The following is a 25619-nucleotide window of genomic DNA, read 5'->3' as shown; positions in this document are numbered from 1 at the left end:
TTTTTTTTACTAACAACTTTGTGGAGTTAGATGTGACAAATCCATTTTATCAAGACCAGGGACATTGTGTCATAATGTTATATTTATTTTATGATGTATATCCTTTGTAAAGTGCTGCAGACTAAATTGTTGTCCTTGATGTCAATAGATATACAATACACAATAAGTAATGTAATCTCTTATAAACAGCCACTTAGCAGTCCCTTTATATTACTTCTTACTTTGTGACTCCTTTATTACTGTAGGATCTTAAGCAGCCCCATGAATCAAGAACAGCAAAAATGTACTAAAAGTATTAACCGGAAACTAATTATGGTTTATTAGGACAGCTTGATGGGACAATTCTTCATTTGGTTGGAAACTAACTTGTAAGCTGTTTCCATGTTTGTGTGGGTTTTTCATTCAAGTTTCCTTCTACATCTCAACATACTAGTGGATTTTTTGGCTTCCCCTCAAAATTGTTCTTTCCCTGTAGTGGGGAAATTGTGAGCTCCTTTAGATACATATAATGACATGACAATAAACTCTATAAAGTATTGAAGAAATTGTAACCATTATAAAAATGCATAAATTACAGGTAGTCCTCGAGGGTTACATATGAGATAGGGACTGTAGGTTTGTTCCTAAGTTGAATTTGTATGTAAGTCAGAACATGTACATTTTTTTAATAAATGCAATTAGGTCAGATGTTTGTCTCAACATATTATTAGGCACTGTGGTGTCAGTTACTGTATAAAATCCTCACTGTGGGCTAATCACAAAGCAAAAAAAATAATAATAAAAAACTTTATGCAGCCTAGACAGTCATTAACTTCTGGAGCCAGCTGTGCTTTGGTATGCAAAAAGAAACAACTGCGGAGTTTGTCTTGGTCATTAAAGAGTTACAAGAAATTGCAGAAGAGCTCAGTCTCAGCTGTGTTTAGCAAACTAATTTTTCTGCAAGACGTGCAAATTGCCCCTCCCCCCTCCAAGCTTCTGTCCTGCACACGAGGAAGCGGTCAAGCCCCGTTCGTATCTAGGAGTCATGCGTATGTCGGATGTCCTTAACCTGGGGACTACTTGTAATTCAATGGGTTGCAGTAGCTTACTTTGTACTTTATTTTTACACTGCCTTAATATATATATTTCAAACATCTGTTGTGAAAACATACCTGCTTGTCTGCAGGAAAAGGCAAATATAATGATGTCATCAAATGACCAAGTAAAGTCTGAATGTGGAGGATAAAACTGAAGGTTAACAGATGCTTCTTTTCGAAGGTCAATAAGCATTGTTGAATGGATCATTGGTACAGGGTAACAGCCTGTTTTCTTCCATTCCCTTATGAGAACATACTCAGGAGTCCTTCTATAAAAACCCTTAATAGAGCAAAAATACAAGGTTAAAAAAAGATCACAGAAAAATGAAAGTTTAGATACATTTCTTCTAATATGTTTACAATAAAGGTTTATTCTCCAAAAAAGCCACCATTATATATTTAAAAATAGTCTATTTTCAATATATTAGCAGGTTATGTTGTGTGCAAGCAGTGGAGCAGTCAAATATGACTTTTAAATATGCTATTAGAAATACATCCATACAAATGTTATGTTAGAATTCTTATGTTAGAGTCAGTGGAGTTGATTTACCAAAGAAATAGGGACTAGTATGCCAAGTGAATATGCACTTCAATCAGCTGGTCACATAAAATAATTGCACATTATTGTGCTACACCCTGATTGGTTAACCACAACTTCGACTTACTTACTGACCTTTGGGGGCTTTTTACTGAACATTTAACTGAACACAGCAGTATTAGTCTACACCACACACTGCAAATATATCATGTATATTTTATGTACAACTAACAAAGTCCCACAAAACTCTCTTTGGAGTGAACTCCACAACTGAAAAAGTGGAAGGTCACAAAACTTTGGTCACATGCTGGGGCTCTAATCCTGACTTCTTTTCGTCCCCATTCTTTTTAATAGCATTTTGTTGGCCTGGATGTTTTAAAGCAAGATGAGTAATAGGCACATTATAAAGCATTCAAAAAATACCCTTTTTCATTTAAGCCACTGCTTTATATATATATTGGGCCACTACTGAACATTATTTATAAAATAGAAAAGTCTGCATTCCTTGAGCAAATTGTCCCTAGTAGGTTTATTCTCAAATTGTATGATGCAGTGTATAAAAGTTGGACATGTCTGCAAAATTAAAAGAACAGAATCTAATGTAAAAAAAGGTACTGTTCATTTTAGAAGTATCTAGGTAAACAATTGATTAAGTAGAATAGAAATAAAAATCCAAGTTAATGGTAAGAATTTAACTGAAATCTTTTTTTATTAGGTAATGGTAACCGGGTGAGTTTCAACTGAATGTATTTAGATAACTTTAAGAAGGGTCATTACTGTATAGCAATTGCAGTAAAATGTTAACATATTAGAACATACAGATTTCAATTAATAGAATTTGGTATACAGTGTATCAGCCAGTTATAGTTTCTTATTTATTACTTACCTGGGGTGTCATACCACACCAGAAATTGGAGTATAAAGTCCGAGATTCCAACATTGGGGCCACAACGGTTTTATTTTCTTCCATCAATAGATTTAAAGTTTGAGGATTAGTTAGAAAGTTGTCTACATCGACGTACTATATAAAAGATAAAATGAGGCAAATAGAAGGACATAAAACTTGGATTCAAAAAGAAAAAAAATCTTTCATATGTATTTTACTTAGCTTACACTGAGAGTTCATCGGTTACTATATGATTGCAAGGGTTATTCTGACACATGACAGTTTGCAAACTATATCAAAATTCCTACTGATTCTTTTTAAAATCAAAAGGAACTGATGCTTCTAACACCTGTAAATGACAAAATGTTTTGTAACTGACTTACAAAAATGTAATCGGACCATTTTTCTCTTGCAGTGCGCAGTGCAGCCTGACGAAGCTTCAGCACATGGACAAATCTGGAAGATGGCCAATGCTTTGGTCCAAATTCATCAGTATAGGATCTACAGATAGAGAGTAAATGGAAAATGTAAAGATCTTCTTTCTGATAATTATTACCAATACATTATTAGTATTCATTCACAGACTGTAACTGATATCAACATTCATTGAAAAATCTCAGCAACCCTCAGCTTCAGGCTTTTCATTTATTTGTTGCTGCATAACACCTGGCCATGTAATCATTGAAGGTACCATATATAAAAAAGTGTCTTTTTATTACAAGATTACTTCAAGACTGACATAGCATTTATAATAAAGCCGCAGAGAGAAGAAGAAGAATTTATGTCTGGATTCTGCACTAAAAAACAGCAATTATTAAATATGTGATTTATATGCAACCACTGCCAGAAAAACAGCTAAATACACAGTTAAATACAAAACAGCAGCTGTTTCAAGCCCCCTGGCGTTCTAAATATGTCCGTATTTTTATGTCAAAAACGGTACATTGTTTTGCGTGGAAATTTGTAGTTTAAAACTTTAGGTCTGTAATTCTTAGGAATAACTCCCGGGTATGATAAAGTTTGAAACACAAATCATAAATTATAATATTATAAATAAATATAAATAATTTTATAAATAAATTATAAATAAATAAACCTTAATAAAAAATTAAACCATTTTTAAACTTGTCCAAACAAAGGTACACTAATAAAATAAATGTTTAGATTTATTATTTATTATTTAAATTTTTTTTTTATAATTTTTTTACTGTGATCAATGTTTTAAAAGCAGATTACAATGTAATGACGCTTCACACATCACATCGATCGAGCCAGGGGATGTGATGCAGAAATCGCTGAGAACGCAGCTGGATTGAGGGGAGCAGGTAGCAGTTTTTTTTCCTACCCCAATAGTGGCTCAGGGTTACCGCTTTTGGTATGTAAAATTCACCCCTAGCCACACTCAGGAATACAGCCAGGGTGGGTAATAGACAAATCCAGTTCTGAATGTTACACAGCACTGCCAGACAGTACAGCAGGGAAGATAACACCGCTTTCTCTGTACCAGTTATAGACTGTGGGCGAGACACAGGATCCTCAGTTCTCTTTGATACCACCATGCTGACTGGACAGTGAAGAAGCAGCAGGAGACCAGAAGGGTCATCTCCAAATGTTCTTTACCAGGATACCTAAATGCAGCACATTGATTGGCTCCCAGACATTGCCCCATCTTTTTGGGCAGAAACGCTGCTTCTATAATGAATTGCAATAGCCTGATATCAAATCAAATTTATGAATGTAAAAAAATGCATTTTAAAAGGCTACAAATGTTATAATGCTTTATTGAACAATACCATTACATTTATTTACCTTTCTGATGTTCGGTTTTAACTTCAGCAGGTCATCTTGACAATTCATATATACCTACACACACTGAGCTGCTGTCATGCCATTAGCTGATTACTGATTACGTATTTGTATTAACAAGCAATTTAGTTGCCAAGCAAATTAACCCCTCGGGTAAACGGAACTTTTTCGATTAAATCAGCATTGTCCTAAAAAAAGCTCCAGAAGAAATTTTATAAATAGGTGTTGTACAGTGTTTTCTTTATATTTAACACAATACTTACTGTGGTTCTGACATAGGTCTCCACTCCACATAATGATACAATTTTTGTACATTCTTTACCCATTCCCGTAATATGGCTGTGGTGTTATCAATATTGTGATCTGTTGCTGCCCTGTAAGAAAAAAAAACGTTTTTATATGAAGTTTCACATATCAATCTGCATGTTTTTGTTCATTATCTGATATATATTTGACTATTAATTCTATTCATTACTATACCTATATACACATAGTGTCTATTTAATATACAAATAGTGTCTGCTTATAAAACAATGATATTCACCAAACATTGTCTGGTGGAAAATCAATCACTGCCGCTGAAAACACATGAACCTGAAAGATTGTCCACCAGAGAATATGTAGTGAATGTCAGATTTACTGTTGTATAAGGAGCCCCCATAGAACACACATGTGTTTAATGAAAACTGTAACTTTACTGTGACCTTTGTTCAAAATATACAACACTGCAGAATGATTGCAGAAATTTAGTGTTGGATATATATGTACAAATGTTGTTTCTACATATTGGCAAGCAAAGGTGAATCTACTACCATTTTTTGATAGTCAAGGCGATGATTAAACCCCCAAACAAATGTTCCTTGTTGTATATTCCTTTACTTCTCATGCCACAGACACAACAGGTGTGAAAAAAAATCTCTCCAAACCAAAATCCCATCTCCCATTAGAGCAGTGCTTCTCAGCTTTTTTACATTGGGGAACCCCTGCCAATACTTACTACATCCACAACTCACAGTATATTAATGTGGTGGGCAGAAGGATAAATGCTTCCTACACTGATGGCCAGTGGGAAGAATGTCACCCTTACAGATAACCAAAAAGATCACTGGTGTCTGTTAAACTGACCAGGGAGTAACAAAGTGCTCATTGCTCAAGGAACCCCTAGCAACCTCTGGAGGAATCCTAGGGGCTTAAATATTCTAACCTTTTACAAATCCATTCAAAAAAAAAAATCAAATAATTTACTGTAACAGCACATCACAAATGCCTTTTTAGGTCGCAAAGATCAGATTATTGCAATAAACAGTGGAAAGTGACATTTCACTTAACGTGGAATACAGTGTAACACAAAATCACCATACTCTGTGTTTGCTTGTGAAATTTGCAGGACAGGTGCTATATTGCTAATGTTCCAGGTCAGTAACACTCCATTAAGTGTTTTCCCAAGCTCTCCTAATATATTCGATGCTTTTTTCTGCCAAATGATGACAACCACAGCCAAAATATTCCTCCTGATTTTACAGTTCTCTTCTCATTGGCTACTGAATGGGTGGTAGCAAACACACATCTCACATTCATATACAAGGGATTGCTCAGCCATTTAGACCTCATTTGTACCCGTGTCACTATCAGTTAGAATCTGAAAGTTCAGTCTGTTTGGTAACTGCTAGGGAACACAATCACTTCTAACCTAATTACATTGTGCTGACAGGCAGGCTTTTTTTAGGAGAGAAGAGACTGTCTCTTCTGTCATAGATATTTATTTTAGCCTATTTGCACTTTTTCCATGTGTTCTATTGGTGTATCCCAAAGTTGTACATGCACTGCTCAGTGTACAGCTGTAGTATGATTCTGTGACCCAACAACACAACTTCTGTATGCATTGGACTTGTATCATCCTGACCTGGCTACTAAAGATGGCTGTAAATGTCAAACTCTGATGTAGACGAAATTTTAGAAATGTGAGGGAAACGTTAGGATTTGCTACTTTGCACAAACAAATTGGTTTCAAAGTGTCAGAATTAGGTTATAATCAAGGTCAGCAACAGTACACATGACATCAAGGCCTGGAAGGTGAAGGAACAATGATCAAAACATTTCCCAATTTTGTTAAAGAAAGGCAAATGTTTTGCACACATATTACATTTACATACCTTCTTCATCCTATTAAGCATGGGATGGTGACAAGGCCACCTAGGACATGACCTAGGGTGCTATGACCACTAGGGGGTGGCATTACAACAACTCTATGTAGAACTGGAACCTGCTGCTGGACAAGTTCTACAATACAGAAAGCACAACCTGAAAATGAGGTCATATGTAGTGCACAGATCTGTGCAGAGTGACATTGGTATTGAAGGTATCACAGTTCTCTCCCCTTTCCATGTCACCTTTCTATATCTCCTCTCTCTCCTCTCACCCTCCCTCCCAGTCTGCCCTCTCCCTCTCTCTCCATCTATGTCTCTTTATCCCAATCACTCTCCCTTTTTCTTTCCTTCCCTGACAGTTCTTTCTCCCCTCTCCCTCTCTGATCTCTCTCTCCCTTTCTCCCTCTTTGTCTCTCCTTCTCTTTCTCTACTTTTAATTTCCTCTCTCCTCCCTCTTCTACCCCCTCTCTCTCCCCTACCCCTCCTTCCTTCCCTTTCCACCTACTATCTCCTTCCCCCTCTCTCTCTCACTTCTCCCTCTCTCCCCTCTTTATTTCCTCTCTTTTTCCAATCTTTCTACTCTTTTTCTTTTCTCCCTTTTTTAACTACTCTTGCCTGTGTTGTGTATGTCAGCATCCAAGGCTGTTGGCCTCCCACCTAACTGGAAAATGGGGGGGGCAGCAAAAGCCAACTGGCCTAGGGGAGCAAAGAGTAAAAATCTGTCTCTGGATAGTGATATGTTCTTAAGTTTCCTGTAGAATTCACTATTGCTGCTAGAGATGCAAAATACTGGATATGGGGCACATAACTTCTTGCCCCCTCTTTTTGTAATTAAACGTTTGGTACCTGAGCAGCCAATTATCACTTATTAAGAGTTAAAATTTGTACAGCAATACAAAATTTACAAGTGATTTATAAAGAATTGTCATGGTTTTACCCAGCACATACTATTTTCAAGCCATATTTCCATTAGTATACTTTATATATTTACTATCAATAATATATTACCTTCATTTTAATAAATGGGGGAAAAGCACAAAACAGGTTCTATGAGCTTTAGCAGGTTATNTGACCAAGTATTATGCAAAGAACACTTTGAAGGACAATACAGGCTTTGCACTGAACGTCATGTAAAATGCTGGTGCATTATAGAGTAAAAAGTGCACTGTCCTGCAGAGAACAGATACAGGTTTCTGCACTCTTTTTTAAATTGTCCCCTTGGTGGCTATAACAGCAAATAATCCATTCAGCAGAACACATACCAATCTCTTATGACATCACTTTGCTTTCTGTGACTCTACAACATAAAATTAAACTCATATTTTCCATCTACAGGAATTTGCTAACAACCATTTCTAATACTAACTATTATTAACATTTTGTAATACTAACTTTGGTTTATCATGTGCATGACTTTTTATTTACCTGCTAAATATAAATCAAATGTATTTTGATTTAAAACAAAATTACATTTTAATTTAATTCACTGTTTTAATGTTGCATGTCTGCACCATAAGTCATTGATTCAACAGAACGCAGCTTAAAAAAAAAAAAAAAAAAGAGTCAGCACAGAGCACAAAAGATCTTTTGCAGTGTGTGAGTAGACTTCGTTTTCTAAATGTCCAGGTTACAGGAAATATCTGTTTATTTGTAGAGGCTCTCCTTTTCCATTTGTAGAACACAGTAGCTCTCTTTACTATCTAACTCAAAATAAATGGAGAGGTTTGCAATGTTATTTTTATTATTAGAACAAAACATATTACACGTTGTGCAGTAATCATGCTGTGTATTAAACAAAGTGGAAAATCACAGGAACATTTTGAAAGCACACATTTATATTTTGGTACATTTAAATGACTAAAGAGGGTGAGTAAAGATTTGTGCAAGGCAGGGCCAACCTCTTGGGCCCTTTTCACCAACATGTGCAGCAATCCGGCCCAGGACAGTTTGTTCATTTCACCTGCTGTATTCATCTGCAGGACAGCAGGACATGGAGGAAGCCATAATGTAAATGACTGTAAGACAGAAACTACATTTAGCTCAAGCTTTTCCACCATGTAGGGTGCCTACATGCTGATATAATTAAAATACATTTACCATCCTGACTTGGTATGTAGAGGGATAACGTTTAGCAACAGCAATTGCATTTTCCATTTGCAGCTGGGGAGATTTCCCCTGAGTTATAATTATAAATCTTAGCTACAGTCAGGCTATTACAACAAGCTAACCAGAAAAGTGTAACCACAAAGAACTGTGATTACTACATAATAAATGGCCTATGGGGCAGCATTCACCAAAATCCTGCCTTGCCTATAACATTGCAGTATTGCAAGTGAAATAAAGCACATATTACATCCTAAATGGTGTTATACTTGAATATTAAAACAAAGAATGTCGCGTGTGTGATAATTGGTTAGCTGAAACATAGCTTCTATAAAACTTGCATAGCCCACAAGGTTTTTTGCTGACACTAAAAGATATTTGTATCTTTGACACATAGCTGTTCTTCTTCTCTACTTCCAGGTTCTTGTTCCTACGTCACCTGACCCAGGCATAAGATCAGGTGACGTAGTTGGGTAAAAAAACTTGCTTGCATGCGCAGTGAGATCATCTTTTTTTTCTCCTTTTGACAAAAGGGCTTCTTCTACGGATGGCCGTGGTGCTTCCACAGAAGGAGCACCCAAGAGCGTCCCGGGATGCGTGACCTAGGTATCCCGGAGGTTTGCACTCTCATTCATTCTCGATCGCCTAGACCAGAGGTCCGCAAACTTTTTTGGCCACTAGGCCATTTATTGGGTGGGAAGGAGCACACTAAGCGGGACTCTCTGAGTCCCAGCCTAATGGCTTCTGGCCCCACTTGGAACTCCCCCTGAAGGGAAATCCCTCTCCTCCGCATTGCGGAGGAGATGGATTTTCCTTCAGGGGGCGTTCCCTATTTACCGCGGCCGAGGAAGTGTTAACACGGCCATGGTAAATAGAGAAGGGAGCCACAGCAAGAGGAGGCTCAATAGCCGCATGCTCCGGTAGTTTGTTCCGGCCTAATCCCGCGGCTCCTGCATTAGGCCGGTTCGGCCAGGGGGCGTTAGGCCACAATAAACTAGCGGCTAGGCCATATCTGGTCTAAAAGCCGGAGTTTGCCAACCTCTGGCCTAGGCGATCCAGAAAAAAAAGGGTAATGCACTTAAAAAAAAAAACACAAAATTTTTACTTAACATAAAAGGGTTGTCTACCTTTTATGTAAACTGAAAATTCTGAGTTTAGGTACGCTATAAAGTAAACTTGTCAATGACCAAAAGATAATACCATTCTTCAGCATTAGATCATTACAGTGCACTCTGTACTGATATGCATGAATCAAATTACATTTTCACATTTTCTTTCACTTTCTTGTTGTATTGAATGCTGGCCCTGGTCCAGACGAAAAAATCAGTTCATTGAAATATGGCCTGAATACTAAAAATGTATTTACTATGCAAGCTGTCAATTCAGTCACAACTCTCTTGGCCAAGATTGTTCCTTTATGCAATGAAAAGAGAAACAGCTGATTAGAAAAACTTTCTTTTTGGTTACAAGCAAATAAATGCCATCAGTTAAGTTTCCAGGACCATCTGTACCCTTGTGCACAGTTGTTAGAGGCATTTATTATCATAGGTGAACCTGGGTGATCCATCAAACCTGGAATGGATCTGGTCCAGGATTGAAAACATTTGCCAACTAACGTTCGCAGCCTGTGCAGACAGGAGAGCTTCAGATGGAAGGGGGAAGAAATTGTGGAGGTGAGATTTGTGGATGGAGGGGGGTGCAATGTTGAGAAATGGGGGTTGAAGGGTGTGGTGGGGCAAAGAGCTGTGGACGGAGAGGTGAAATGTGCAGTGGTGATAGCTGTAGATGAGGGAAATGGTATGGAGGTAAGAGCAGTGGATGGCAAGACACAGCAGTGAGTTGTGGATAGAAAGGCACATTTGTAAGCTGTGGATGTCAGTAGTCGAAGTACAGAGGCGAACTGTTGGGGTGAAGGCATAAAGGTGGGTTGTGGATCCAGAGGTGAGCTGTGGCAGAAGGGTGCAGAGGGAACTAGTGGATAGTTTACCATGGAAGTATGGGTTGTTTTAAGTGATGGGATATTTTTCAGGGTGGGGGTTTGCTTAGGGAGGTGTAGGGGGATTAATTTAGGGACAGCAAAGAATACAGTTCAGCAGTCATAGCATTCAGGGAGCAGACATTATTTTTTAACATACCTTGTATATCACATACTTCTGAATACCAAACAAGAGCTCTATGTCCTATTTACCTTTTACTGATGAATAATACATATTAGTGGCCATTGAACTATACTGCTGAATTTTTCACTCTGTACAATAAGGTGTATGTTACATTTTTTAAGCCCTGCTCACTGTATGCTGGACTGCACAGGTAATGCTCCTCTACATACTGCATTCTGTACAGTACAAAATGTATTGTACAGTATACAGATGGCGGAAATCCAGAATGTGCAATATTCGCTTTAAAGATGGGCCAAATTCTAATTGCATCAGAACCAACAGGACACGTAAAGCTAAGCCCAAGGCAAACTTCTAAATGCACAAATAAAGTACATATATATATAAACAGTTTTACCTTTCATATGATAATGTAGATCAGGGCTGTCTAACTCCAACCTTTGGGGACTACATACAGACTTGGATTTTCAAATAAACAGAATCATTTTTAGACTCTTTGTGAACTATACCTCACTAAATGTAGTGTTATATGTTAGAGAAATACTAAAAATGTAAGTAGCTCGAAGATAGAAGATATGGAAAAACAACTCCTGCGGAGCTACCTCAATAACCTGGGGCTTGACAGAATATATTAAGCTCCATGCTACTCCTCACACCTCTACCTCCTGTCAGTGTGTCTTAACCTCCTTGCAGTTAAGCCCGACCTTCGCTCGGGCAAAAAAAAATTGCAAGGATGGTTAACCCCGAGATTTTTCACATCCCTACTTACCTGGTCCCCCTGTGCTCATCCAGCGTCGTCCTCCATCGATCATCGTCCGTTACAGGTCTACAATTTAAAAAAAAATTTCATGAAAAACAGTGGATCACTTTTGGTACAGAAATCTAGACCTCAGTGTAACGCTTAGGTGGTTAAGATTAAATCTGGAAGAACCCCCTTAGGCCCTGTTTGCGATTTTTAAGCTCCTTTACTATAGATCCAAACTGCTGCTCCTACAGGCCACAGTGGAAAAACCTTCCAGAAGCACATTTATCAGCCATTTAGACATTGCATCATCTACTAATACAAATGTGGATCACTTTAGCCAAGTTTGGATGTTCTACTTCATCCCCACTTCCCTTATCGTTTTCTGTTTCATTTGATTTTTTTGCTTACAGGGGCCATCAATATGCCTGCGCCTCCTACGAAGAAGCCTGAAGCAAACTGGGCCTAGGACTAACCTTGGAGCTGAAATCTTTGCTTATTCTGTCACCAGTTCCGGGTTTCCTCCAGTGTAGTAAAACTTATAACTTAGCTTTCTTTAGATGCTTTCTTTCCTAAAGCACTTCTGTGCCTTTTAGTAATGCAGACTTGTTTGTGATGTTTCTAACCTGGTTATCCATCTCACTGCTTCTTATGTATTTATATCAGGCCAAATACCCATTTCTAAGATGTTACTGCAAACACGATGGCCTGGCTCCCCCAGATTCTATACATGTTTAGGGTTCTGCCAATTCCAGTCTTTGAAACCTACAATGTCACATCAATACCTTAATTTTGTTTCATAGGAAATCTCACCTACAGGCCTGTGCCCTCTATTTGCCTAGATTGTTTGGTAGCCTGGGACTGCCATGTCCCCATCAGAGCACCCAAATCACATGAAAAACCTTGATGGCTAGTCTTGCACTTTTCATGCCATAGTATGTTCTTCTCTAGGAGACAGAATACATCTTCTTCCGGGGCAGTATGACAGTTGTGAGATCCTATTATTATTATTATTATTATTATTATTAAACAGGATTTATATAGCGCCAACATATTACGCAGCGCTGTACATTAAATAGGGATTGCAAATGACAGACTAATACAGACAGTGATACAGGAGGAGAGGACCCTGCCCCGAAGAGCTTACAATCTAGTAAATCATGTTAGTGTGTTTGTACAGCTGGACATGGAACTTTCATGCGTTTGGAAATTGTTACCAAGAAGCAACCAGATGCCAGTCCAAAAAATTTTTTGGAGGTCCTTTGGTTTTCTCATTATGCCAAGCAAAGAGGCAGGGTTGGATGGTTGGTTTTAATATGTATCCACATGCCGACTCTAAATAGGCTATTTCGGGTATCAAAAACTAATTGTTTAATTACCTATAGGCTTGGCATAATTTTTGGAACTTTCCATGCTGTTTGTAGACACAGCTAACAAAGTGTATAAAAACTTGTGACCCACTGGAATTGTGATATAGTCAAAAAAAGGTAAATAATCCATCTGATGTCCTTCTAAAATTGTTAGAAGAAATTATTAAAGAAAACAGAAAATAAAGTGAGTGGGTTTTTAAAGACTAATTGTATGTAAATTCTAAAGTCAATGGTAGATTCCCTTGCAGGCCAGCAAAAATAGACCTACATGTTCCCTGCAAATTACACTGCCATTAAACAATACAAACAGTTCTAAAAAAATCTCATCTTTAGGGTGGACTATAAATGAGCAGTAGCATACTGAGGGGTTTATCACTGGGGTCTGCCCTCCTGTAAGCACATTTCCTTTGTTATACTGTTAGCACAGTGCAAATTATTGCAGCTCCAAAGTACCCAGTCTTAGTGTTGTTGATCGGGGATTTACATCAGGTTACAGTCAAGTTAGATATAAATACAGAGCTAGTTCTATGTAAAAATAAATTTATTAATATACATGAAAAATGCTAGATAAGCAAATAGCTTCACCATATGGGAATGTGATCAGTTTGCCTTCAATGGTAGAATTTCCTTCAATGGTAGAATAAAAAGTTTGTACAATAAAGGTGTCAGAGAAGAGCAGTTCAAGACAAGCATTGGGAAAAATGATTTAAAACAATAGTGCAACGTAATATTAGATTATTGCAAAAAAGAGACATGGTGTGACCATTATTAATTCATACCAGCATAATGTCTCCCTTTAGCAACAATGCATTATCATGTACAGCTCACAAAGTGCAGCTCTCTCTCAAAGTTTTAATCGTGATTTACGTTAGTTCTCATACTGGAATTTCAGCCATCTGGAAATTAGGGTTCCTCACAATGAAGTATGTGCAGAAAAATATCTTAACTGGTTTCGGCTCATCCCTTGTCCAATTAGGACATGACCTGTACATGGTTTCAGATGTCACTTTTAAAACCAACATGTAGATTCAGCATGTCCTGCCTATGTTTACATTCCTCATGCACACTATTCTTCGTACATACACACAAAGCCAGACATTCATAAAGAGTCATACAAAGAGAAATCCTTGTTTCTAATAATGATATCTTCTATGGATCTCTCTGTGAAATGAATAAGTACACAGTCTGACAACAGTTCATGATGTAGTATTATAAAAGACTTCTGTCTTTTATTAGAGCTAAAACAATACAGCATTTCACTATCAGATCATCTGATGGCTACTAAAGTGCTGTGAAATTAATGAAATTAAACATAACATAAAAAAAATACAATACATGCACAATTTTAAGGACTTTTTCTCTAAATTAATACATCATAAATCATTATTACACAATTCCTTTTGTAATGAAATATCTCACTCTAACCATCCATATTTATATCAGATTGTAGAATCTATTAGGATCTATCTAAATTAGGATTTTTGATAGTAAAGCATCCAATCAGGTGTCATTGTCATTTCATGTATGAACAGTCTCCGGTCATAGTAAAGATCAAAGCTGCAAAATTTTACAGTTTCCCACCATTGTCCTGAGGCCAGATTCTAGGTATAATAAACCTCTATGAGTAACTCATGTAAGCAAAGCAGTTGGGGTTATAGGCTTTAAAACATATGTCAAAATGTAAAAAAAACATATTTAGTACATGTAGTGCCCCTTTGAGGTCGGGGAGCCCTCAATCTAGAATGCTCCAGAGACTTTGTGGACTTCAGATTAGATGATGGGTCTAACGAGGGGGTCTAGGTTTTTGTGTAGGCAATTGGCTGTTCTCTCTTTTTGCCAGGTAGAGTACCGGACCATATTATAGAGAAGAACCAATCACCAGCGAGAGGTGCATTCTTTGTGGCTGGTGGTATTGGTGGTATTTGATGGCTAAAAGGTGGGTATTTCAAATAATATGAAAGTTAAGAGAATTATAAAGTGGGAGGGCTCCCTGTCATTGGTAATTAGAAGGACTTTGGGACCCTGTGACTTTGCAGTCTGGGACAACTTATTACTTAATAGCAATGATAGGAAAGAACAAAGTCCTATGGAAAACTCCAGAAAAGACAGGAAGCCACAAGTGATGATATTGGGATTGTCATTGAAACGGTCATCTCCTTCTGGGGCACGTCATGGATCATCACACAGGGGGTTGCAAACTTACTACATATGTATGCTAGCCTCAAACCAAAAAAGGATAGGGACAAAGGCTTCTTGGATTATTAGTTATGTTGTACAATTATTACTCTGGACCAGTGAGTTATTGTTCAGACAATTTGCATCCCTGTTCCACTCCTAAGTATTTGACTTTAATGAATCCCTAGACTCATTCCTGTTTTGTGCTGTGTTTGCTCAGATTAGAGATCATTAGTTCACAGTGCTGCATACATTTCTGATATTCATCCACATTTCTCTGTGTTTTATCTTTTTATAGACGCTACAAGTACAGAAAAATAACTGTTGATGGGACAAAAATATTTTAACTCAAATCTCAAATTTCAAATCAATTCCCCAATTTGGATCTTACACAGGGCTGAGGATTTTCTCCCTTACCCCCATGTGACAGCCTTGGACCATGTCCCACCATACTATGAAGTAGTGGGTATTAATACAGATAGTAAGTGCAGACTGGGAGGCTTGCAGTGAAGTTAACTAATTGCTATGCCCAGGTTTGCCTTTGAGTTTTATCCTCAATGAGATACTGGCAAAAAATCTACATTTGTAAAGTGATGCTAGTGGGATGTTTCTTCCTATATTAGTTATTCTGTTAACAAAAAAAAAACAGATCTTCCCCATTAATGAGGGAAGGCAATGAGGTTTGCGTTGGGATTTGGAAAAGTCACAACTGTGCTGTCATACTATTCTTTTAGCTGATGACTTGAGCACACAAAAGCCCTTCTTCTACCAAGCTGGTGACTTCCACAAAAAGGCATAGCGCAGAATGAGGCATGGTAAGTCAGGAAGTAATGGGGAAAAAAATGAGTGTTTTATTGCTCAGTAAATCCTTTTGGAAAAACAATTTGATACACTCCATTTAGGACAGATGCCTCTTCAGTGAAGAGTTGTCCTCAATTCCACCTTACCTATTCTGCAAGAAAATAGTAAACTTTTCACCTTCAAGCTTTAAGAGCAGATTACCAACCCACCATGGGATTCTTGAAACCTTGCTAATGTAAGTGCCAGCTTTCCTTAAATCTAGGGATATTTTATGATATAGTACATAGACCTAAACTACACAGTAGGACTTCTCTCACGGTAAAAAAAGATGATTCTCAATGTTATTAATTAGGGTGAACGGCCCCAAAAAGCAAGAGATGTAATTTGTAAACATTGTTCAACAAGGAGCAGAAACTAGACCTTCCAATTACATTCAACAATGTTCCATCATGGTGGCCAAACTCAAAGTACTCAAAATAAAAGTATTCACTTTTACATGCAGAAGATAGGAACAATATCAAATTCTCTCATTTTTGGTGACCAACATCTATGTAGTGTGAAGGCTTATCTCAATACAAAGTAGATGGATCGATTAGGCAGACCATTGTACAGAGGTTGTACAAGTGAATTTGATGTTTGTACTCTCTGTCACTCTTTACCTTGCTCATTCATCTTCTAGCAATAAGATAAAGCACGCTTTTAGCTGAGTTTATCAGTGCATTATTATATATCATGATGTGTACCATGTATAAAGTGCAGGAACCAATATAAGTGCACACCAAATTCCATGAACATTGGATTCGATTGTCACACATCAATGAACCTGCACATCCACCTATTTTTAAAGCTGGTCTATGATCAGCTCTCAGCATGAAAAGGAAGCAAATAAATATCTAGTTTTCAGTACTTTGTAAACTGAATAGCCAGGAAGCAGTGTGACAGCTCGGTTTCAGTAAGGGCAGAGTGTGAGCACAATATGTCATGTTTATAATTTAGAGAAAAATATGACAGAATAAACCCTGGCACAGACACTTTTATTTGGGTGGAAGAACACATAAGCTATTGCATCTGCCAAGTAGACAGTTCTGACTTCACAATTCTAAAAAAAATACATATCTGTGAGGTAAATGCTGTTTTTCAGGCAGTGGATCATTGAAAATAAGTTTTTTTTACTTGCCTCATATTTTCCTTAGACAAGACTGGCATACAGTTATTTTTCACCCATAGCAGGAGAACCAGGAAGGTTAGTATTTCAGTAGACTTCTGAAAATCTGTTTCTTTAACATTTTGCATCTGATATACTCAAAGTAAATGTAAATGTGCAACAGTAGGGAGAAATTTCTATAAAATGAACTTGAATGCTTTTACTACCGGAATCCATGAGCATGTACATATCCATGCACCTAGCAAAAACAGCAATCCTTGGAATTCCAGGCAGATATGAAAGGCACAAATTACTGAAGTTGTGTAATCAATATTACATCATTAGTGTATGTTTTAATTAACTGCAAGGAGCCAATCTGCTCATGTGATGATATGATAACTAAATTGGAATTATAGACAGTTCTGCCTGGCACAGGGTTCTTTTAATGGGCTATTATTATTTTTTGCTTTGGGCATAACTTTGTCATAAAAAGCACAAGGGCCGAAATAGGCAACGACTCCAAAACACCTGTACAATGTGTAGATACTGCAACATAATTAGGGATGTTTGTCATAACAAAATGCAGTAGCCTTTGAAGACAGGTATTCACATATGCTCTTGTCAAAGTATTTATGAATACACCTCTGGATTTTGCTTCTGCTACAGAACACACTCTCACGCTCATAGGCCTTTTTTAATTTCAGTGTTTTTTGGACAGTTAACCTTCTGTGATATCAGTGCACACTTTCTTTGATTTTGTTCCTGCATGACACATGCTGTCAAAATAGCTAAAAGACATAGGATAATAGAAAACAAATAGGGAAAAATCTTTTTTTTTTTTTTTGTATTTACACAACCTATTTGAAATATGCATTATGTGCTCCTTAACAAACCACATCTGTTAGTTAAAAGGCCATGTGTGTTATAGCTGTGCATATCTCAGTAAGCCTTATGTGTACATAGTCAATGTTGTGGGGGTATGCTTTAGTTGTTTGTCTGGATTTCTGAGAACATCAGTATAGTATTATACACACTTTTTTTTTTAGTAAATCACTCCTATTTAGTCCGCCCCTACATTTCTTTTAAAGAGATAAAAGAGTTTTGCTAAAGGAAAACAGCAGGGCTTGTTTTACGATTTGTGCTGCCTTATACTAATTTACTAAAGACCTTGAGAATCTTTACACTTTTTGTGAATGTTTGCAATAATGATTTAATCATGTAAAAAGGAAATTCTTGTTCACATATTTATTCTGCACATGACTGGATAAATACAGTGAAAATATACACAGTCTATTGTGTGAAAAGCCTTAACACCCCTGGCAAATAAGTCTGAATCTACAAAATGATGATACAGCAACAGCATTAAAGCAGAACTAAACCTGTTTTTAAAAAAATTGCTATCAGACAGGTCCTTTATTGCAGAAGGGCTTGGCAATTCAAAAGCTACCAAATTCAGTTAATTGTCCATAATTACACCCAAAATAACAGACCAAACATTTATAAAAATTAACATAACCCACAAAAAACATTACACATCAAAAAAGTCCTCATGAGACATCTAGAAATAATATATATTATCCAATAATTTTATATAATATATGGATCTTTTTTAATTTAAATGTAACTAGTTACATAACTTAAACTCTTAGGACACTTTGTAACTCTTTTAGGGCTTTGTAACTCCTAAAAACAACGATTATCACTAAATTTGTTTAAAATTAATAAAAAAGAATTGCACTGTGAAAACTGAACCCAAGCAAGGAGTGCAGTGATCAGCACGGCAGTGACATCACCAAATGCCACACCGAATCTTGTAAGATGAGCTATCAGAGGCAGCAGTATCTTAGATCAGTGGTCACCAACCGGTGGTCTGCGAGAAAATTTTTGTGAACCGAGGCTCTGGCCAGTGTGCCCACCCAGCAGTGACAGAAGAAAGGACCCCACTGGGGGGTCACCGGCCAGAACCGCGGACTATGTCTCCTGTACGGATTATAGGCTCAGACCAGCGATGGGAGAGTGGGCGGGTTCTGGCATTATGACGTCACTCTGGGGAAAGTTTCTTCCCCCTTGAGTGACACACGGCACACAGTCAGTTGTATGCTCATAATCCCCTTCTTTTCCTTACCTCAACCACATACCTACATTGGCAATTTCTTTTCTGCCTCCCACTTATTTGTATTCTTATTTTTTGTCCACCTAAACAAAGATCTCTTTCCTACCCAACAGAATTTCCTAACATATAAACAAACATCTTTTTACATATTGCTATTTACTCTGTATGATATACATCCATCTTTATATTTTATACCTAAGCACAAATATAACCATTTCTTCAAATATCCTTGTTATTGCTTCACTGAAAATAAACCAGTGTACACAAATGACAACATTATCATTATATTTTTTTTTTTGGTAAAACTATTTTTTATGTTAAAACCTTAAATTTTTATTTATCTTTAATTCTTTAGGGAATCTTTTTCCTCACTGCCTTTCCCTGTAATGCTGTAGAAAAAGTAGCAGAGGTAGTTGTTCAGGAACAGAGAGAGAATGGATATCAATCAAAACGGTGTTACAAGTTTCAACCACCCCCATTTTGCTAAAACTGTTTAATTTTTCCTAATTGAAGAGACTTCCCACCACTTCCCGCCCTGACCCCAATATAGTGGTTGCTATTTAGCTTTCACTGTTAAAATAATTAAAATGTTGCCCTTGTTTCATGCACCTGCTGGAATCAGTCAGTTGCTGCACACTTGGGCCTATGGTACAATATGGGACTATTGTTAAAATAACACTTTACGTGAATTAGAAGGGAACAGCGTATCAAGCCTAGAATAACCTTTTTTAACATAAACCCCTAAAATAACTTTGAGTTACCTTCAGGGAACCCCTGCTATAACTATTATATCCACAGCTCACAGTTCATTAGAATGGTGCTTAATGGGAAGAATGCATTTTACATTGCTGGCCATTGAGAAGAATGTCACCTCTATAGATAGCCAAAAAGATCAATAGTGTCAGTTTAACTGATCTGTGAGGCACAAATTTTACTTTAGGCTAAAACAGAGCTGTTTATAGCTGGGTGTTTCTGGTTTAGCTAAGACCGTGTGATTGCTTTAAACCTCAAGTGAATGGGGCATTTACTTACAGGCCTATCATGCAAAACATGACATTACTTTTCCTCCTATAGATGGGTTATTTGCATATATGTATATAAGATAACTTTTTGAAAGCCTTGCTACCTTTACTATTTGCTGTACTATTTTACTTCTGACCACAACCATCTATTCTGATTAGATTATCCATTCACTGATATTATAGAGAGGTGGACAAGTTGAAATGTCACTGATTGATAAAAGCACATGATACCTGATCACATTATTTGTTCTCCTAGTTTGGCAAATAAATGGAATCTGTGTTTCCAATGAATTAATGAAAAAAACAGATTTTTTGCCTGTATCTGGTTGCATGGTTGAATTCAGCTTCACCCTATTCTCTAGGCTAAGTAACATGTACTTTTCAAACTGTACTATCTCTATTCCAGCATTTTATTTTATAATAAATAGTTAATTATAGGTTTTGTTTGATTCCTATATATAGAGATGATAGATTTCCTGTGCTTTAAGGCAATTTAAATTGACTTTGATGTACGCAGAAAATGCTTTAAGATGTATTACCCGTTCTCTGTTATTTTGAACTGATCTAGGTCCAGCTGTTACTGATGTAATAGATCTGCACCATATGAAAGTTGCATTGCCGTTCATGTGGAATGCTTGGTCATAAAGTGGCTTTGCAGAAACAAATGAAGTAACTATATGACAAGGTATAATATATAATGAAAATTCTGTTACAGTTATATATTTTTAGTACTACTCTATTTGCACTTACATCATGAATCATTTCCTATATGATTGTGATAATTTTCCTATATGATATATTGTGGCAAGGGACACTGCACGCAGGCTTCAGAGATCATTCTCCAAGCAACTCTATCAACTCATAAAAACACATATACATTGGTTCTACAACAAAAAGACAAAAAGACATCAATAACCAGTAATGGTTTTAATAACTGCCAAGTCCATATAGGTAATGAAAAATGAAATTATTTATATATATATATATATATATATATATATATATATATATATGTTTACTGAACAGGCTGGTAATCTGTTAATGGAAATGGAAGAAACAAAGGATCTGGGTAATCTGCTAAAATATTTTACATTTATTCATTTGTTTTATACTTGATTTGAAAGCAGACCTATCATTAGAATTTTTACTTTACATAAAAGGGTAAACAACAAGGGAAGGAAACCTCCGGAGGGATCAACGGTTCTGTGAAAGGAAAGGTGAGTTTGTTTTTTAAACTTTACTTTAATAAAGAACGGTAAAACGTTAAACTTATTGAACCTCATAATATCCTAGTAGTGTATGTCCCCATTCAAGTTATCACCATCAACAATCAGGTCCCTGCTGGAAGGATCTTTTAAGACTGAATGGGAGCACAGAGCCTCCTGGAATACATGCATCATCGAGGAGATTTCAGCCTACTTTTCCCTGCAACTGAAAAAATTGTCCAATCTCATGCATGCACAGTGAAATCGACACTCTTTTTTTACATTTGCAAGAGGATATGTCACCCAATCTTGTGCCTGCACAGTGCAAAATCAGATGGCGTACGCAGAAGCTGGAAGACTAAGAAAGAAGAGGAGAGCTGCACCCATCAGTTACTCCTGGCTGGGACTAAATCATAGCCAGCTGTAGAGGGATCGAGGGCTCTGCGGAAGTAAATGCGTCATTTTTTTATTTCAACCTCCCTGGTGGTCTGATTATATCAGTATTTTAAAGGTCAAAGTGGTACTTTTGACATTGAAAAATACGGTACTTAATATTGTAAATTTCCTATTAGGTCCCGCCCCCCAGCCCATCGCCGCCGCATGCTCACACGCCAAATGCGTCCCCGACGTTCACATGCCAGGCATCACCGGAGGGTGCCACAGGCTCATGGAGACCAGGTAAGCCCTTTACAATTCCACCCTGAGTCTGGCTTCTGGTACTAAAACTAACCCCGAGCCACACTCGGGAATCCCGCCATGGAAGTTATTAGCAGTTCCACCTTAAGACAAAGTGACATTTTAAGCATACTTACTAATTTTTGGAAGATCAAAGGGTAATTTTTTTTAATTGCAGCATCTTTTATAGAGAAAGATTTACTAGGTATTTTTTGGTTTGTTTTGGTCATAAAGACAAGCAAAGATATGAGAAAGTAAATCTCTCCAGCAGGGACAGCAATAAAAACCTAACACGGTGGCTCAGTGGTTAGCACTCTGGAGCTAGGTCCCAGGTTCAAATCTTGGCCAGGACAGTATCTGCATGGAGTTTGCAGGTTCTCCCCGTGTTTGCAGGGTTTTTTCCTGATACTCCAGTTTCCTCCCACATTCCAAAAACATGCAGTAAGGTTAATTGGCTTCCCCCCAAAAATTGACATTAGACTGTGGTAATGACATGACTATGGTAGGGACATTAGATTGTGAGCCCCTTTGAGGGACAGTTAGTGATATGACTATGGACTTTCTACAGCATTGCGTAATATGATGGCGCTATATAAATACTGGCTAATAATAATAATAACCCTTCCATATCCTATCTAAAACAAAAAGAGTTTTGGCTATGGTAACTTTTGTGGTTGCACCAGTAGAAAGTGAATTTTATCTTTATACTAACAGCATAATACAGGAAATGTGTGGAAGTGGATTTGCTGTCACATACATCCATACTGCTGCATGTGTACTCTTTCCCTATCATAATTTGTTTCAGAAGTCACAACAAATAAGTTAGAAGCTGAATTACCTGCCTAAGGCCCACCAGGTGTCAAAAGCCACAGCTTAATAAAGGGATTCTAATTTTCTTTACTGATGAATCAGCTAGCCAAAGGCTGTGTTCCTTCCCAACATTGTTATGCATGCAATGTTGTATGTTTTATAAAGTTTCATTTTGTTTCTTTGCATTTCCAGCAAGTTAGACTCCCCATTATAGAAAATTTTAACACAATAATTGTAATGTTTTGTAGCTTATCAGTCCTCAGTTGTAATGAATGTATTAGGTTTTTATTTTTGTTTTGTTTTTTAATATTTTGACGTGGTGATTCTACAATTTACATCCTGCCCAGGGTGACAAGTTCCACACATTGTGTATCTATGAAAATGCAGCATTGTCACTCTTAAGCTGCGTACACACTGCCAATAATTATTATTGGAAACGAACGACTGATCGGCCGAAAATCGATCACAAAAAAGGTGACCAACGTCTGACCAACGACGAACGAGGATTGTCTTTGGAAATGAACGACCGCCACGGCGGATCTGATTGGCCAATGATTGTTCTCTATCTATCGTGTGTATGGACGTTCAGTGATCATGCATGTTTCTGCAATACACTTTCTCCTTTACATGTCACTCCCTGCATTGTATCTATCTGTGTACACTATTGGTGGAATATATTTGAACAATCGTATCGTTACGGCATGTACAGAATTGTGCACAATACGATCGTTCAAAAATAATCGTGCAAAATCGTTGATCGGTCGTAATCATTCTATTTCTAAGGATAATTATTGGAAGTATGTACCTAGCTTTAGCTGTTTACTTATAGAGATGAACTGAGCAGGGCTAATAAAAGCTTGAAATATCGGTGCAACACAAGCAGATTGCACAGTAATATAGGTGCTCACTGGACTTCTGTCATGATACATAAGTATGTTTTGAACATATGTAAAATATATATATTTTATATAGAAAGCAAATTTTAGATAGAAAGCAAATACTTGAAGTTTAATATTAGGGTTATACACAGCAATTATATAATACATCAACAAGCAGAGGACAGAAGTAGAAGTTTTTTAATGTTGGGGTAAAACTTTTTTATAAACTTGTTAGCTTTTGCTACAAGATCCGATGACAGCTGCTTAAGTTTGTGTTACATTATCCAATTATCAGGCTGAGGATGGGAAACTGCCACTGAGGATAATGCCTGTCTTTGTTTGTCATTTGGTGCCAGTGGACTATCATTATTCTCTATGGACGTTCCTAGTCCTTCTCCTACTACATGCCCTGGACAGTGAGGGTAAGACCTGAACTTAAAGGAGACTGGTCTATGCTGCTAAGAGCAGGGTCACAAACATTAAAATGAGAATTATTAATAATGAGGTATAGAGAATTTTGTTACTGATGTTGGGCTGGGGGCATTGCGTAGAAGTGTTAAAGGATAGCTAGGTATTTAAGAAATAAAACAAAGGTTAGGCAACGTGGGCTGCCTTTCTAGCTTTAAATAAGTACCTGGGTACCCCTAAATTAGGAACGCTACAAAGGTAAGAGAAAGAAAAGTATTTTAAATTGGTGGCAAATGGAAAAATGCAATAGTAGCTATAATACCACACTTGTACAAACATCAATAGAATCATGCAGCTGGCTCTACCAAGTGGTGTTATCCTAGAACTAGACCAGAATAATTAAATGAGAGGTCATTTTGCTACAGTTCAAGGAACCTTTAGCAACTTTTGGAGGAGCCCTGGGGTTCCAAGAAACCCTAGTTAAGAACGGCTGCTCAACAATGCTTGAAGTCTGCATTTTGCAGTATTCCTAAAGTGAAGGTGCTGAAGTACATTACACAACTATACCATGAGATACGGAGGAAACATTAAATGTATTCACCACCTACTGGAAGTCTCTACATCTGCCCTTTGATCCTCGTAGCTGGTTATATATTTTTCATTTAATGTACACTCCATAACAACAAATTATTGTCTTAGAGTGGGGCTTTGGTAACTAAACTAAAAGCAAAACATATGTACACAGTGGTGTAAACTACAGGTTAAAGAAAACAACTTTAGGAAATATAAAGGAGATATTGAGCCTGATTTTTTAAAGCTCTCAAAGACTGAAGAGGATACTCTTTCGTCAGTGAACCAGGGTGAACCAAAAAAACTGGAATGGATCTGCTCCAGGATCAAAAACATTTGCTAACAAATAGAAAATGACTTTAGGAAATCAATTCCAGATTTTCTGGATCACCCAGCTTTACCAAAGAAGTGTATCCTCTCCAGCCTTGGAGAGCTTTAATAAATCAGGGCCAAAGTGTCTATAATGGCTGTCCTCCTCCTTCAAATCCTAGTTATGTGTGGATACCAATAGCTTTAAGAGTTCATACCTGCATGCAGATCACGAGGGTCAGTGTGAAGTCAAAGTATAATCAAAGTCAGAACTTTGTTTCTGTTTTGGATAGAGTAAGAAATAATGAAGACTATTGCTATCTATGTCCCCTCACTTCCTCTTCTGAAGGCAAAATAAAAAGTGAGATTAAAGCCCTCCAAAGTAAGATAATTCCCCTCTCAGTAACTAAAACCTCTATCACTGTTGGGCAGCACAGTTAGCTCAGTGGCTATTGGTTCCCCATCATAATTGCTGTAGACTGTGGTACTGACATATGATTATGATTTTTTATTTTTTTTGCGAGGGGGCAATAAATCTACTTCAAGCAGAAACAAAAAGATCATGTTGACATCAACTGTCTGAAAAGGGTGTGGATCTTTATTCGTTAGTGTTATATAAAGTTGAATTACTAAAGGAGTAACAGAGTCCATTGAACTTGGGTGATTCTGGCAGGTGGTTATTGCAGAAAGGGACAGGTGATGTCCCTTCTGTAAAAACTGTTCT

The 25619-nt window shown here is 37.3% G+C and overlaps 1 protein-coding gene and 1 long non-coding RNA gene across 2 annotated transcripts in view; one reads left to right on the top strand and one right to left on the bottom strand.

Moving 5' to 3' along the window:
- The window catches only part of LOC140336774 (uncharacterized), a 39016-nt gene extending 35887 nt beyond the window's left edge, over window positions 1–3129 (top strand). Inside the window, exon 2 of the long non-coding RNA XR_011921942.1 lies at window positions 2916–3129. This is a non-coding gene — a long non-coding RNA (uncharacterized lncRNA). The remainder of the gene's footprint in view (window positions 1–2915) is intronic.
- The window catches only part of COLGALT2 (collagen beta(1-O)galactosyltransferase 2), a 43192-nt gene that overhangs the window by 15034 nt on the left and 2539 nt on the right, over window positions 1–25619 (bottom strand). The window contains exons 2-5 of the mRNA XM_072420117.1: window positions 4570–4680; window positions 2884–3001; window positions 2501–2635; window positions 1152–1356 (exon numbers count right to left, since the gene is read on the bottom strand). Of these exons, the coding sequence (XP_072276218.1) occupies window positions 1152–1356; window positions 2501–2635; window positions 2884–3001; window positions 4570–4680 (569 nt within the window). The remainder of the gene's footprint in view (window positions 1–1151; window positions 1357–2500; window positions 2636–2883; window positions 3002–4569; window positions 4681–25619) is intronic.

The sequence above is a fragment of the Pyxicephalus adspersus genome, chromosome 8 (genome assembly GCF_032062135.1).
Source record: "Pyxicephalus adspersus chromosome 8, UCB_Pads_2.0, whole genome shotgun sequence".
In the NCBI taxonomy this organism is placed as follows: domain Eukaryota; kingdom Metazoa; phylum Chordata; class Amphibia; order Anura; family Pyxicephalidae; genus Pyxicephalus; species Pyxicephalus adspersus.
This window is presented reverse-complemented; position numbering and strand designations above follow the sequence as displayed.